General features: G+C 37.2%; 1 protein-coding gene across 1 annotated transcript in view; it reads left to right on the top strand.

Annotated features, from left to right (window-relative positions):
• IFIH1 (interferon induced with helicase C domain 1) overlaps positions 1–15,027 on the top strand; it is a 60,068-nt gene that overhangs the window by 30,229 nt on the left and 14,812 nt on the right. The window contains exons 5-8 of the mRNA XM_004004655.4: positions 1,960–2,180; positions 10,933–11,143; positions 12,190–12,407; positions 13,558–13,674. Coding sequence (XP_004004704.1) covers positions 1,960–2,180; positions 10,933–11,143; positions 12,190–12,407; positions 13,558–13,674 — 767 coding nt within the window. The remainder of the gene's footprint in view (positions 1–1,959; positions 2,181–10,932; positions 11,144–12,189; positions 12,408–13,557; positions 13,675–15,027) is intronic.

Consider the following 15,027-nt stretch of genomic DNA (forward strand, 5'->3'; position numbering starts at 1 on the left):
AACTCTGATTTTTTCCGTATTCACTCTGTGCCTCTCTTTTAAACTTGAGGCTACCAATCAAGTTTCCTAGACTTGACTCAAAAAAATGTGGATGGTATTGAGCTATCTGGGCTTCCCAGGTGGCGCTAGTGGTAAAGAACCCCCCTGCCAATGCAGAAGTCACAAGAGACATGGTTTAGATCCCTTGGTCAGGAAGATCATCTGGAGTAGGAAGTGACAACCCACTCCAGTATTTTTGCCTGGAAAATTCCATGGACAGAGGAGCCTGGCGGTCTACAGTCCATGGGGTCGCAGAGTCAGACACGACTGAGCATGGCACAATGATATTCTGAAGTCGACTTGAATCTTATGTAAATATAATAGAGGATGGGTTATTATAATTGCTATAGAGTTAATGCATGTAAGAATTAAAGATTTTAAAATTAAAAAAAAAAAAAAAACCAAAGACAAGCATGGAAAGAAAACTTGTCAATGTGTGTTTTTAAAAGCTGGTGATCTTAAATGAGTTCTTCTTGACGATCCTAATAAATGAATCAGCAGATGAGCCAATGATAAGGTAAATGTATTGCATATATGTTTACTCATCCATACAGAAGGCAAATTTCCTGCCAGGTTAGTAGACGACTCTTACTAAGTGGTATTTGGTGTGAATTTTCCTACCTGTTCAGATAGTGCTATCACAGCAAGTTAAAACCTGGTTAAACAGAATCATCCAGTTGCTGAAATGGAACAATCAGCAATTTTTTTTGAAGTTAATGGGATTCTGTTAGTTTAATTTTCTTGCATTCATTGATAAGAGAGAGAATGCTTACTTCATGTGTAATGTAATACTGATAAGTGCTGTCATTTCATTTTTTTTCCCTTGTGATTACATAAAGCAAAAGATGGGCTTTTAAATTGATACAATATTTATTTTATTGCATTCCACATGATAAGTTACACATTTTTAGATCTTTCCCCCTGACTAATATAGATAAACTCATTCACTTCTAAAAAATGTATATTTAAACCAAGATATAATGATTTTATTCTAATGTTTATAAAATTAATGTATGTTAGTATGTATTTTATCAGTATTTTAAATGTAGATATCTACGCTAGCTGAAAATATTTTTAATGTATTGTGCTTTGAGTTTCAGGAAAACTTGAATGTGTGGAGACATACCTATAAGAAAGTGATAAAAATCACATTCAAAGCTAAATAGCAAAGTTAGTCACAATCCAGTTATGAACCAACAAAATTGTTTTTCATTTTTCATTGCATACTTACAGATTGAAGGCTAGCATGGAAAAGGCTAGCACCTTTTCCCTAAATACAGCTTCTGTTTAATCTGGTTGCTTTAAATGGCAAAAATGGATTGGGGGAACCATTTTTAGGTATTTAAGATAGATGATCTACAGAGAGAAGATAGATAGATATGCTTTTTGGTATTTGGTTTGTCAGGTAAAGTTTTTCACATGAAGGAAAGTAGTATCAGCGTTAGTGTTTCTTCGCAATAAAAAGTGAGGGGGAATATAGAACAAGGAGTCCTACTTTCCCCATCCCTCTTGATCTGTTGGTGAAAGAGAATTGGGTGGGGTAGAATGGTTCCACAAAGAAATGGCAAGTCTGAGGCACTAAGAATCATTAACTGCCAAGCCTGCACCACAGTCATTTCCACTTGGCTTTGTCCACTCTCTGAAAAGACTTCTCTGTGTCGCCCCTTCCTAGTCCTCCATCCTATTAATCCCTTCCCTCCCCATTCCCATGCCTTAGGCCACTTCCAGAGTGCTTGGGCTGTGTCCTGCAAACACAGAGAGCTGAGACCCGTTTGGTACAGAAAACAGAAAATGGATTGGTTTGGACCCCATATGAAAGGAGGTTTAAGCTGCAAGGGGCCCATGTTCCATTTCAGGCTTCTTAGCCTTAGTTATTTTGTTGTCTGTTTCCTTAATTTTCTTCCTTGTAACCTCCTTCAGATGATGAGAATGTGGCTCAAAGAGCATCCCCCGAGCCAGAGCTGAATCTCAGGCCTTACCAGCTGGAAGTGGCCCAGCCTGCCCTGGAGGGGAAGAACATCATTATATGCCTCCCTACAGGGAGTGGGAAAACCAGAGTGGCCGTTTACATTGCCAAGGATCACTTGGATAAGAAGAAAAAAGCATCTGAACCTGGAAAAGTTATGGTTCTCGTCAATAAGGTATTCAGACAGCACATAAATAGAACATGCTTAATTTTCATATTACTTTTTTCTGAAGCATTTGTATAGTGATATTTGTAACAATGGATCACATGGATTTAATTAGGAAAAATGTCAAAATGAGTAATTTATTTTAAATATTTGTTTTTTCAGTTCTCTCTAATATCTAAATTATTAGCCATTAAAGTAGATTTGTTTTTCCTATTAAACCAGAACATTAAATCAAAGAGCTGTAACCAATGTATTGTTGTTCAGTTGCTCAGTCATGTCTGATTCTTTGCGACCCCATGGACTGCAGCACGCCAGGCTTCCCTGTCCATCACCAACTTCCAAAGCTGGCTCAAACTCATGTCCATTGAGTCGGTGATGCCATCTCGTCCTCTGCCATCCCCTCCTCCTCCTGCTTTCTATCTTTCCCAGCATCAGGATCTTTTCCAGTGAGGCAGCTCTTTGCATCAGGTGGCCAAAGTATTAGAGCTTCAGCTTCAGCATCAGTCCTTCCAATGAATATTCAGTGTTGATTTCCTTTAGGATTGACTGGTTTGATCTCCTGGCTGTCCAAGGGACTCTCAAGAGTCTTCTCTAACACCACAGTTCAAAAAGTATCAGTTCTTTGGCATTCAGCCATTTTTATTGTCCAACTCTCACATCTGTACATGACTGCTGGAAAAACCATAGCTTTGACTATACAGACCTTTGTAGGCAGAGTAATGTCTCTATTTTTATTAATGTCTCTAATTTATACTGATGTATAAAGAATGTATTTACCCAGATTTTCTTTATGGTGAACTAGTACTGACTTATCATTGCATATGGACATAAATGACCTCAAAATATGACTAGAATCTAGGCTTAAACACTGTGTTCTTGAGTCTCTTTAACCACCGTGCATGAGTGTGTGCGTGCTAAGTCACTTCAGTCATGTGGAACCTGTGTCTCTTGTGTCTTCTGCACTGGCAGGCAGGTTTTTGCCACTAGCATCACCTGGGCTACCACCTGGGAAGCCCTTTGTAACCACTGACCCTCAGTCAAAAGTGGCAAGTGCTCTTTATTCAGAACATATATAATTTGGTCTGAAAATGAAGAGAAAATTAAGTGAATATTTGACTAATTTATATCAAGTTTAATAGAGAAATAATTTTCAAATAGTTTATATATATGTAAAATATATATATATATACACATATATCATTCAGTGCAACTGAGGTTTTGCTTTAATATTTTTATCTTAGGATTTTTAAAGTCTATCTTCATAAACAGGTATGTCTCCATTTTAAACAAAGTCTAGTTGAACTTTATTCAGATATATCAAAGTTTATTAATTTATAAGTTTGTAACTTGGGGACATTAGTTTTTACCATTTTATGGAGTAAAATTGAGTACAGTTTCCATGACCAGAAACAATCTTTTTCCCATTATGAATGGTGACTAGATTCTCATTTGCTCCTTTACAGAAAATATAATTATAGACTGTATGTGTAACTTTCCTCTATTTTTTGGATTTCTATCATGCTGGAAGTTTTAGTTGTCTGCTTTTCAGTATTAGAAAAGTGTACTCAGAATCCATGATCTTAATGATTTCTATCATGTAACTCCAAAAGCATTTTGTATATATACCCTAAGCCTAAATACTGTTTCTTCATACTTACATGTCCACTGTTAGAACAGTTGGTGTGTGTGGTGATAGTGACACATTAGAATTTTTTTCCCATGGCTTTTCATATATTTTCCTTATTTAGGATATTATCTTTTGGAATAAAACAAATCTAGGTGTAAATACTATTTCTACCTACCAGTAATTTGATCTTGGGAAAATTATGAACTTCTCTCACTTTAATTTCCTCATCTGTAAGTGAGTAAAATACTACTACCCTATATAGGGTTGGAAGTTTAAATGAGATAATCTATTTAAAGTCTAAGAGTGACTCAGTGAATATTAGTTACTTCTTCCCTTCCTTCCTCCTCACCTTAACAACTAATACATTGCAATTCCTTAATGGCACCCCACTCCAGTACTCCTGCCTGGAAAATCCCATGGACGGAGGAGCCTGGTAGCTGCAGTCCATGGGGTCACTGAGGGTTGGACACGACTGAGCGACTTTACTTTCACTTTTCACTTGGATGCATTGGAGAAGGAAATGGCAACCCGACTTAAACTGATGCTCTTGATACAGTCTGAACATTTTTCCATTTCCTCAAACTCATTCCCTTCATTTACTCTCCCAAAGACCTCTCCTCCCCTTGTCTGTCTCTATGTTGGTTATATTACCTCCTCCAAAGCATGTAACCTCAAAACCTAGAAGTTACTTCTGATTTATCAGCTTCCTTTACTTCCTTTATCCAGCATCATAGACTACTAGAGTTGAAAGAAGCCTGTAAGATCCGGTTTTCATTTATTGCCAAGTGGTTCTCTCACCTCTGGTGAGTAACTTCTAATATCAAGAAGGTCCTCCTTCTAACAAGAGAGCTTGGTCCACTCTTTGAACAACTGACACTGTTAGAAAGACATACCTGTATTCATCAAAATCTGTTTCTTTATAATCCACACTCATTGCTTAGCATTCTTTCCTCTGTAATATACAGAGTAAGCTAAATCTTAATTTTTCTGCCTTATGATAGCCCTTCACAAAGAAAAGACATCAAGCATCATATGACTCCAGAGGGATTTTTCTTTTAATTTCCTGTGATAAATACTCCAGTTCTCTTATATGTTCTTAATGCTGCTAAGTCGCTTCAGTCGTGTCTGACTCTGTGCGACCCCATAGACGGCAGCCCACCAGGCTCCCCCATCCCTGGGGTACTCCAGGCAAGAACACTGGAGTGGGTTGCCGTTTCCTTCTCCAATGCATGAAAGTGAAAAGTGAAAATGAAGTTGCACAGTCGTGTCCGACCCTCAGCAACCCCATGGACTGCAGCCTACCAGGCTCCTCCGTCCATGGGATTTTCCAGGCAAGAGTACTGGAGTGGGGTGCCATTGCCAATAAGACCCTGTTAAAACACAGTGTTTAGGGCTGGACAAAATACTATAGATAAAGTCAGTACACGATACAGGAAAGATGAGATGTGATCCATGACCAGGTTTGCTTTTTGTCACCAACGCTGGCACCCACAGACTCATCTGAAGTTTTCATAACCTGAGAAGTCTCAGCTTATTTTCATTTGAAGATCTGTTAAACTAGACCTCTCTTAAGTTATTTTTGGAGGTTAATTTTGAGCCTACATCCAAATACTTAGGTTTACACTTATGTTTTTCATGTTATTAATCTTGATTGATCTTTTCAAGTCTCATATTTTTGTGTGTATCTCATGCACCTTCCTTTTTGTATAACTCCTTATCCTCTCAATGCTATATTCTGGCTGTGAATCTTTCATCCTGTTGGATCAAGGTGATACTTGTGAATTCACATGTGCATCCATGTTTAAATGTGAAATTATCCTCATTAATTATTCATATCCATTGCGTTGCTCTGTAGACATTTAAGGCTGTGGGTCCAATTTCTGATCTGCTTCCCTCTTGTTTTTCCCTAGGAATTACTGGACATCTCTCCACTAGATCTTCCCTAATAATCGTTAATTTTGCTTTGAATTCTAAAGTAATTTAATTCTTTCAATTGAATCAGATAATCTTTGACCCAGTAAGTCAACATAACCTGCTTTCTGTATTTGGCCCATTGGCAAGGCATTAATATTATAACCCTAGAAAGGAGAAATCCTGTTTCCTAATACCATTTACTTTTGTCTCCCTTTCTCTATCCTTTCCAAAGTTATCGCCTTCAGATGCAGGGAGAAATGAAAACACCACCTGTGTTCCCAGACTTTCTATTTCCTATCTAGGACTTCAACATCATGAGAGAGAAATCCCAGGTTCCTACATGCTATAATACAGCCCCATATGATTCAGCAGAAGTGGGTAGCATTTGGGTTTGATTAGTCTTGGCAGGCACTCTGTCACATCTCAGGAAAAGGCTCCAAGAGGACCACACACCTCCCAATTAGCCATGTCAGGCTTGCATCTGGCTCTCTTTGTGTCCTTCAGGAGGAAGTCAATACCACCCAAAGTGAGTCTCAGGATTTCCAACACCTGCCACCTCCTGTGACAACGTCTTTTTATTCTGTAGACCAAAATATGCTGCTTCTTTGAATATCTCAGCCCATCCTTTATGCGCAGAACCTCAGGTTTCTATGCCACTCCAGACCACGGTGGTGGTGATTTAGTTTCTAAGTCATGTCTGACTTTTGCAACCCCATGGACTGTAGCCTACCAGGCTCTCTGTCCATGGGATTTCCCAGGCAAGAATACTGGAGTGGGCTGCCATTTCCTTCTCTACTCCATCGAATGGAGATTCTTAAATGATTCAGCAGCATGAGACTATTTAAAGACAAATCAAATGCAGACCCTGCCCTCAAGGAATCTATGGTCTAGGAAATGAGAGCTGTGTATTAATATAATAATGACTACTGTGTTGCACTTTACATCCTCTCACTGAAATCACACAGCTCTTCTTTTTCAGTTCAGTTCAGTTCAGTCACTCAGTCGTGTCCAACTCTTTGCGACCCCATGAATTGCAGCACGCCAGGCCTCCCTGTCCATCACCATCTCCCGGAGTTCGCTCAGACTCACATCCATTGAGTCAGTGATACCATCCAGCCATCTCATCCTTTGTCGTCCCTTTCCCTCCTGCCCCCAATCCCTCCCAGCATCAGAGTCTTTTCTAATGAGTCAACTCTTCGCATGAGGTGGCCAGAGTACTGGAGTTTCAGCTTTAGCATCATTCCTTCCAAAGAAATCCCAGGGCTGATCTCCTTCAGAATGGACTGGTTGGATCTCCTTGCAGTCCAAGGGACTCTCAAGAGTCTTCTCCAACACCACACTTCAAAAGCATGAATTCTTCAGTGCTCAGCCTTCTTCACAGTTCAACTCTCACATCCACACATGACCACAGGAAAAACCATAGCTAGCCTTGACTAGACGGTCCTTAGTTGGCAAAGTAATGTCTCTGCTTTTGAATATGCTATCTAGGTTGGTCATAACTTTTCTTCCAAGGAGTAAGCATCTTTTAATTTCATGGGTGCAGTCACCATCTGCAGTGATTTTGGAGCCCTCAAAAATAAAGTCTGACACTGTTTCCACTGTTTCCCCATCTATTTCCCATGAAGTGATGGGACCAGACGCCATGATCTTCGTTTTCTGAATGTTGAGCTTTAAGCCAACTTTTTCACTCTCCACTTTCACTTTCATCAAGGCTTCTTTTTAGTAACCATAAATATCACCATTTTAGCAATCAGGAAACTGAGGCTTTGGGCTTTAATTGGCCTGTCAGGAGTCATCTGCAGCAGAGCTGAGACTTGAACCCTTTTCTTCTGAAGGGAACTGGTCTTCCCTTCTACCATTCTCTACTACTAGAATAAAAAGATGGTGAAATACCAGGGAAGTTTTCTGAGTACTGGCACTATGTCAGCCTCTATTTCATTTATTTTTCATAACACTTCCATCACAGGTTGATATTTTCCTGACTTTGTTAATTGGAGATAAGAGATGCTTAAGTGACTTGTCCAAGGTCACACTAAGCAAGTAGCTGGAGTATTTGTTTTCAGAGCTCACTTTCTCTCCTCTGGAGCATGCAATCTCCACTACATTTAATCTTCTTTTACTTCTTCAGACTCTTTTTTGCTGACTTCCTTCTTAGATTGTTTCCTCTGTCTCGTATAAGTAGAATGAAAAGAATAGTCCTATAAAACTGAATCAGTAATGACTTTGTGGAAGAAAAAGAAGAGCTGTGGTTCTCTTTTAAAAAAATTTTGAGAAAACTTAAATGTCATATTGGAAGCTTCATAAGTGCAGGCTTCAAGACTCTTTCCTAAATATGGTCAGTCTCTAGGTTCAGTAGTTCTTGAGTGGGGCTTGGGAGTCTGTGTTCTCCAAATCTCTCAATTGATTTTGTGAGAGACAGACAGACAAGAGATCTCACTTTGGAGGGAGAAAAACAACTAAGTGAAATTTTCTCTTTCAATCCTGTGTTATATTCTTTCATTTACCAAACTTTGTCATTTATTCACTTTATGTCCTTGGAATTCATGGGCTCCTTTTAGACCCTTCTCCCCTCCTACATTCACTCTTAGAAGCCCTCATCATTTCTACTAAATAATAATACAAAGAAGTGTTCTTCCTTGGTTCTGTCCAACTAAGAAGGTCAGCCAGCCCTTATTTTTCGCATAAACAGAGTTCATCTCAAAATTTTAAAAATGAATATTTTTTAAATTTTTAAATAAGGTAAAAAAATCTTATTTAAAAATCTTATATTATCTAATTTAATCTTATTTTAAAAATCTTATTTTTTAAATAAGATAACCACTGATCACATTATCAGATAATTGCATGAGGAGAAATGTAATGCTCATTCATTGATGTTTGCCCTTGAAACTCTTTCTGCCAACTTTATTTGCCATGCTGTACATTCCTGGGCTTCCACTGTACAGCTTCTTGTAGGATATAACCTTCAAGATGGCCTGGTTCGGAAAGATCTCTTGGAGAAGGAAATGGCAATCCACTCCAGTATTCTTGCCTGGGAAACCCCATGGACAGAGGGGCCTGGAGGGCCACAGTCCTTCAGTTTGCTAAGAGATGGATACAACTTAGCAACTAAACAACAGGGGCCCGGTTATTCCTTTCCCTAGTAATCGAGCTATTCTAAATGACTGGTGATGTGAGAACCTTGAGGTGTCAACTCAGTCACCTTCAGTGGTCACTACAACATACAAAGACTCAACTCCTTTGTTCTCTACTGAGCAACAAAACCTTAACGCTTTGACCAGGTTCAGCTGTTACCGAGGCTGGACATTTCTAAATGTAAAGTGAGGTAGAATGCAGATAATGACCTCACTGGGCATTGTGAATGCAGGACTGAAGAACTGACCGCACTCCTCCAATTCAGCACTAGGCTCAGGGGCAAAACAGTACCAGCCTTGCAGGTCTCACTTCTCAGACAAGGGACTGAACCTGGGCCAGGGCAGTGAAAGCCAGAATCGTAATCGTTAGGTCACCTGGGAGCTCCCATAAGTTTGTTTTCTGTGTCTGTGAGTCTGTTTCTACTTTGTAAGTAAGTTCATTTGTATTTTAGATTACATTAGATTACATTTACTTCATTTGTATTTTTTTTAGTTTACATATGTATTGTTGTTCAGTCACTAAGCCATGTCCAACCTCAATGCCATGCTCCTCTGTCCTCCGCTATATTCTGGAGTTTGTTCAAAGTCATGTCCATTGAGTCAGTGATGCTGTCTAATCATCTCATCCTCTGTTGCCCCCTGCTCCTCCTGCCCTCAGTCTTTCCCAACATCAAGGTCTTTTCCAATGAGTCTTTGTATCAGGTGGCCAAAGTATTGGAGCTTCAGCTTCATCATCAGTCCTTCCAATGAATATGCAGGGTTGGTTTCCTTTAGGATTGACTCACTTGATCTCCTTGCAATCTAACAGACTCCCAAGAATCTTCTCCAGCATCACAATTTGAAAGCATCAGTTCTTCAGTGCTCAACCTTATTTATGGTCCTACTCTCACATTTGTACATGACTCCTGGAAGAAGCATAGCTTTGACTGAATGCTTTGACCTCTCTCAGGAAAGTGATGTCTCTGCTTTTTAATACGCTGTCAAGTTTTGTCATAGTTTTTCTTCCAAGGACAGATTACATGTATAAGTTATATGATATTTTTCTTTTTCTTTTTGACTTTAGTTCCCTTAGTAAGTTAATCTCTATGTCCACCCATGTTGTTTCATGTGGCATTATTGCATTCTTTTTGTGGCTGAGTAATATTCTATTATATGCATATATATATATATATATAAAACATCTTTTTTATACATTCATATGTTGATGGACATTTAGTTTGGTTCCGTTTCTTGTCTATTGTAAATTGTGCTGCTATGAACACTGAGATTCATGTATCTTTTCAAATTAGGGTTTTTGTCTTTTCTGGATATATGCCCAGGAGTAGGATTGTTGAATCATTAGTAACTCAATTTTTATTTTTTTTAAGGAACTTGATATTTTGTTCTTTTTCAGCCACCAAAGCTGGTCTAGCAGTCCATCCCTTTAACTCCACCTGTTCTCCTAGACAATGTCTTAACCTTCTTACCTTTGGTTTTCTGCATCCTCCAATTCCTTAGACAGGTTGGCTCTGGCGTGATCCTCCAAAAACTCTACAGCCCATAAGGGTCCTGTGAACTGTTATATTGAATTTAAAATACTCTTGGTGTTCATAGCCCTTTATAGCTTGACTTTGTTTTAAAAATTCAAATTTTGTTTCTTATTCAGGCCTAATTTCTGTTTATCTCTTCACTAACCCACGGTTTACAGATTAAAATTTTTTCTAAACCCTTCCAAAATGGAAGTTGCTTCTTCCATTTTGCTATCACTTTCTTTGTTTCCATGGAAGAATTATTACATTGTGTTGTGATCATTTGTTTTCTTTTCTTGAGTCTTGATCCATGTGCTCGGCTAGAAGGAGTTCCTGAGAGTTGTCAGCTATACCTTAAACATCTTTGTGTTCCAGACACAATGTCTACACCTAATGGAAAGACATTGAATAAATGCTTATTGACGTGTGGATGAATGAAATGATGGATAGGCTGTTACATCTAATTAACTTATAATGCAAACATTTCTGTTAATGCTTGGCACATAGTAGGCCTTTGATTAATACTAGTTTTGTTTGACAATACTTTCTCTTTCTTTTTAACTTTGGCATGTTTAAAGGTACCATTAGTTGAACAGCTCTTCCGCAAAGAGTTCGAACCATTTTTGAAGAAATGGTATCATGTTACTAGATTAAGTGGTGATACCCAATTGAAAATAACATTTCCAGAAGTTGTCAAGTCTCATGATGTTATTATCAGTACAGCTCAAATCCTTGAAAACTCCCTTTTAAACTCAGAAGAAGGTGAAGATGATGGTATAGAGTTGTCAGGTTGGTTGAAATGTTTATTTTTATAAAATAGTATTAATATTGATAGTAGTAACAGGGACTGTATTAGTTAAATAAGTTTTTAAAGGTTGATTAAATATTTGAATGTTTATTATTTTATGTTTTATCAATTTTTAATTGAAGTGTAGTTGATTTACGATGTTGTATTGATTTCTCCTGTATCGCAAAATGATTCATTTATACATATATACCTTATTTTTTAATATTCATTTCCATTATTGTTTATCATAGGATATTGAATATAACTCTTCTACAACCTAGTTGTTCATCCATTCTACGTATAAAAGCTTACATCTGCTAACCCCAATCTCCCACTCCATAATTTTGACTTAGATTGTCTTCCATTGCTTAAGTTTTCATTAAAAACTTTCTTCCTTGGGGAAGCAAACAAAAAGTGGGATAAGTTTTTAACTAGGTCACTTTGTTCTGCATCAATATATCATTATTAAATCAAACAGTTACTGGGCTTCCAATTTGCTCAGTATTTCTAAGTACCAACAATTTCTTTTTAAGTTTTAGTGGATCCTGTTAGATATGCCCTCTTCTCTGTAGAATAAATACAGTCCTTTCTATTTTGTGGGAGATGGGAAGAAAAGGTAGGAGCAAAGTAGGGAAGGAAGTATATGAAATCATAATTAAATGCAATGTTAAAATAAGGTAAAATTATTCTTTTTTAAATAATGTTTTTCATTTGATAGAATGAAGATAAAATTGGCCAACTTTAAATATTTTGTTAAAGAACAAAAATGTAATTCTGAGAGTTTTGGGGAGTAAGTCAGGATTTGATCCATCCCATAACACTTTTTAGATCTATAAATTTTCTGAAATTCACCTATTAAATGGCGATAATAACAGGGATAGTTTCATGGATAATATGCATAAACATCTGTATGTACAGGTGGCTAGGATACTTACATTTCCTTTTAAAAAGTGAGAGATACTTGACTGCTAAGTTTACTAACTTAAAGGTACTTTTTCACTCTATTTTGCCAATATGGACAAATAAACCATTTTAATTTCCTTTTAAGACTTTTCTCTCATCATCATTGATGAATGCCATCACACCAACAAAGAAGCGGTTTATAACAACATCATGAGGCGTTATTTGAAACAGAAGTTGAAAAACAATAAACTTAAGAAAGAAAACAAACCAGTGATTCCCTTACCTCAGATAGTGGGACTAACAGCCTCACCAGGTGTCGGAGGAGCCAAAAAGCAAGCCAAAGCAGAAGAACACATTTTAAAAGTAAGTCATTAACTTTATGCAGGAGTCAAAAGACCAAAGTTAGAGCAAATGCCAGTGCTTCTCGGTTAAGATTAAGTCCAAGTGCTGCGGAATGCATGAAGGATGGTATTCCATGCTCATGAGTTAAAAGAAACCTATATGCTTTGAAGTGAATAGACTCAGTCTTGTACAAAGCAGTAAGTGCCTTAATAAATTACTGTGACAGAGAACAATATCAAAAACGTTATGGAGAGCAAACTTAGTGAAAAACGGGGACAAATTAAATACCTGCCTTTAGATATCTATCCCTAATTGTCAAATGTAATGATCTATTCATAGAAGTATGCATAAACTATGAAAGTTTCTAATTTTCATACATACTGTATGCATTTCAAAATTGCATGTTTCTTCTGTGCCTTTTTGTTGTTGTTGTTCTGTGTGACACTCAGGTTCCAGGTAATTCAAATTAAATGGGAAATGGAGATATGAGAATCTTTAATTAAAAACATATTTCTTGTCCGCTGCCCCCAAATGGTAACAACACATATAGTACTATTGTTGATCTCAAGCACTGAAAGAATTCAGAGTAATTCACATAAGATGTTGACACGAAGGCGTTGTATTTGCATTTTAAGTCCCTTATTTTTAAGTTGAAGTTGGTAAAAAGCATAGAGAGTAGACAAAAGCACAATTATTTTTTCCAACATATTATTTATTACTAGAATTAAGGACTAACTCCAATCTAAATCCAGGTACATGGGCTTTGTCTGCCCCTATCTTTGCACTGTCCTCTTTATGTGTAGAAAAAAGTGGTAATATGATCCATGGATGTCAAGATGACCCATAAATGCCTTGTGTAATATGGTTAGCTTATAAACATTCTTTTTGCATCTCTGCAATTTTCTGTACTCTCTCCATGTTACTTTTTCCATCTGGAAAAATGGAATGTAAGAAATGAAAAGAAATACTTTTTCTGGAATTTTCTACCAACTTGATTTAGAAGTTCCGTTTTTACTCTATCAGGATGAATGTTACTGGTTGGACCCGCAGTGAAGCAATACTAAAATACTGCGTTTAGAAAATCATGCTATATTTCTCACAGAAGAAAAAATTCTACATTGAATCAATTGAAAAGGAATACTATTTGAATATTGAAGTGTCTCTTTTTCAGATATGTGCCAATCTTGATGCAGTTACCATTAAAACCGTGAAACAAAATATTAATCTACTTAAAGAGCAAATAAAGGAGCCATGCAAAAAGTTTGTAATTGCAGATGACACCAAAAAAGTATGTGCTTAAATTTTTATATTTATTTGATTGATGATACTATATTCAACTGAAAGATGCAAAGATTATCTTACACTGACACTCTGAATAATATTACTTTAAATTTTTGCAGAAAAGTTTGTTTTATTCTTTTCTATTGATATTCGGCAGCAAAACACTGCTGTGAATTCTTAATCTTTTGGTTTTCTAGTTTGTACAAAGAGTAGCTTAGTGTTTTGTTTACTAAGTATCAGTTGTAGTGGGAGAGAAAGGGTAAGGGTGGGGAAGGCTGTAAAGCTAAACTAGAGAGATTACCATAGTTTCTTTTATTTGTTTTACTTTTCTGCATTGATTTTCCCAACATTGAACAGAGCCATTTTTGACTACCAGATTTCAGCTGGCAATGATAACAGGTATCCCACCTAATTGACATATTTAGTTTCTTAGGAAAATATGTACAGTAAATAAGTGAAATATTTACTTTAACAGTGCTTTTGTGATGAATATCTTATTATAAAAATCAACCTGAGTCAGTTTGAAGGTTGTGACTAGAACATTATGCCAGTACTTTCTTTTGTAAACTATAAAAAGCACCATAAATTTTAGCTGTGTGTCCTGGATAGTAAGTGTAATCTTTGCAAATCTACCTCATAAGGATGTTGAGTTATGAAATATGCATAATAGATAATATTGTGTTTGAAATATAAGCACCAAACTAATCTTAGCAACCAATCTCCATAGGTCATTCTTTTCTGGAAATTTTGAAAAATAGAACTGTCTGTTCCAGCTGAACTAGCACATTTGGCTGTACTTGATTTTTCTTCACTTTTCATTCAGTTTTACTTAATAAGTTTAAATGCATGTTTCTAATCATAATCATTAAAATTAATCCTCAGCATCCTCAAAGAATTTGCTACCTTATCTTTTAACTTAATTAACTTATGCTGTGCTTAGTCATTCAGTTGTGTCCGATTCTTTGCGACCCTGTGGACTATAGCCTACCAGGCTCCTCTGTCCGTGGAATTCTCCAGGCAAGAATACTGGAGTGGGTTGCCATGCCCTCCTCCAGGTTCCTCCAACTTAATTAATTTTAGTTATACTTTTTATTGGGTTTCCCTGGTAGCTCAGCTGGTAAAGAATCCACCTGCAGTGCCAGAGACCTGGGTTCACTCTCTGGGTTGGGAAGATTCCCTGGAGAAGGGAATGGCTTACCCACCCCAGTGTTCTGGACTGGAGAATTCCATGGACTGTATGTCCATGGGGTCAAAAAGAGACGGACATGACTGAGTGACTTTCATTTCACATACTTTTTAATTGAAGTATTAATATAACACACATACAGAAAGGTTCAAATTCATAAGTGTGCAGATTGCT

This window comes from Ovis aries, chromosome 2 (genome assembly GCF_016772045.2).
Source record: "Ovis aries strain OAR_USU_Benz2616 breed Rambouillet chromosome 2, ARS-UI_Ramb_v3.0, whole genome shotgun sequence".
In the NCBI taxonomy this organism is placed as follows: Eukaryota; Metazoa; Chordata; class Mammalia; order Artiodactyla; family Bovidae; genus Ovis; species Ovis aries.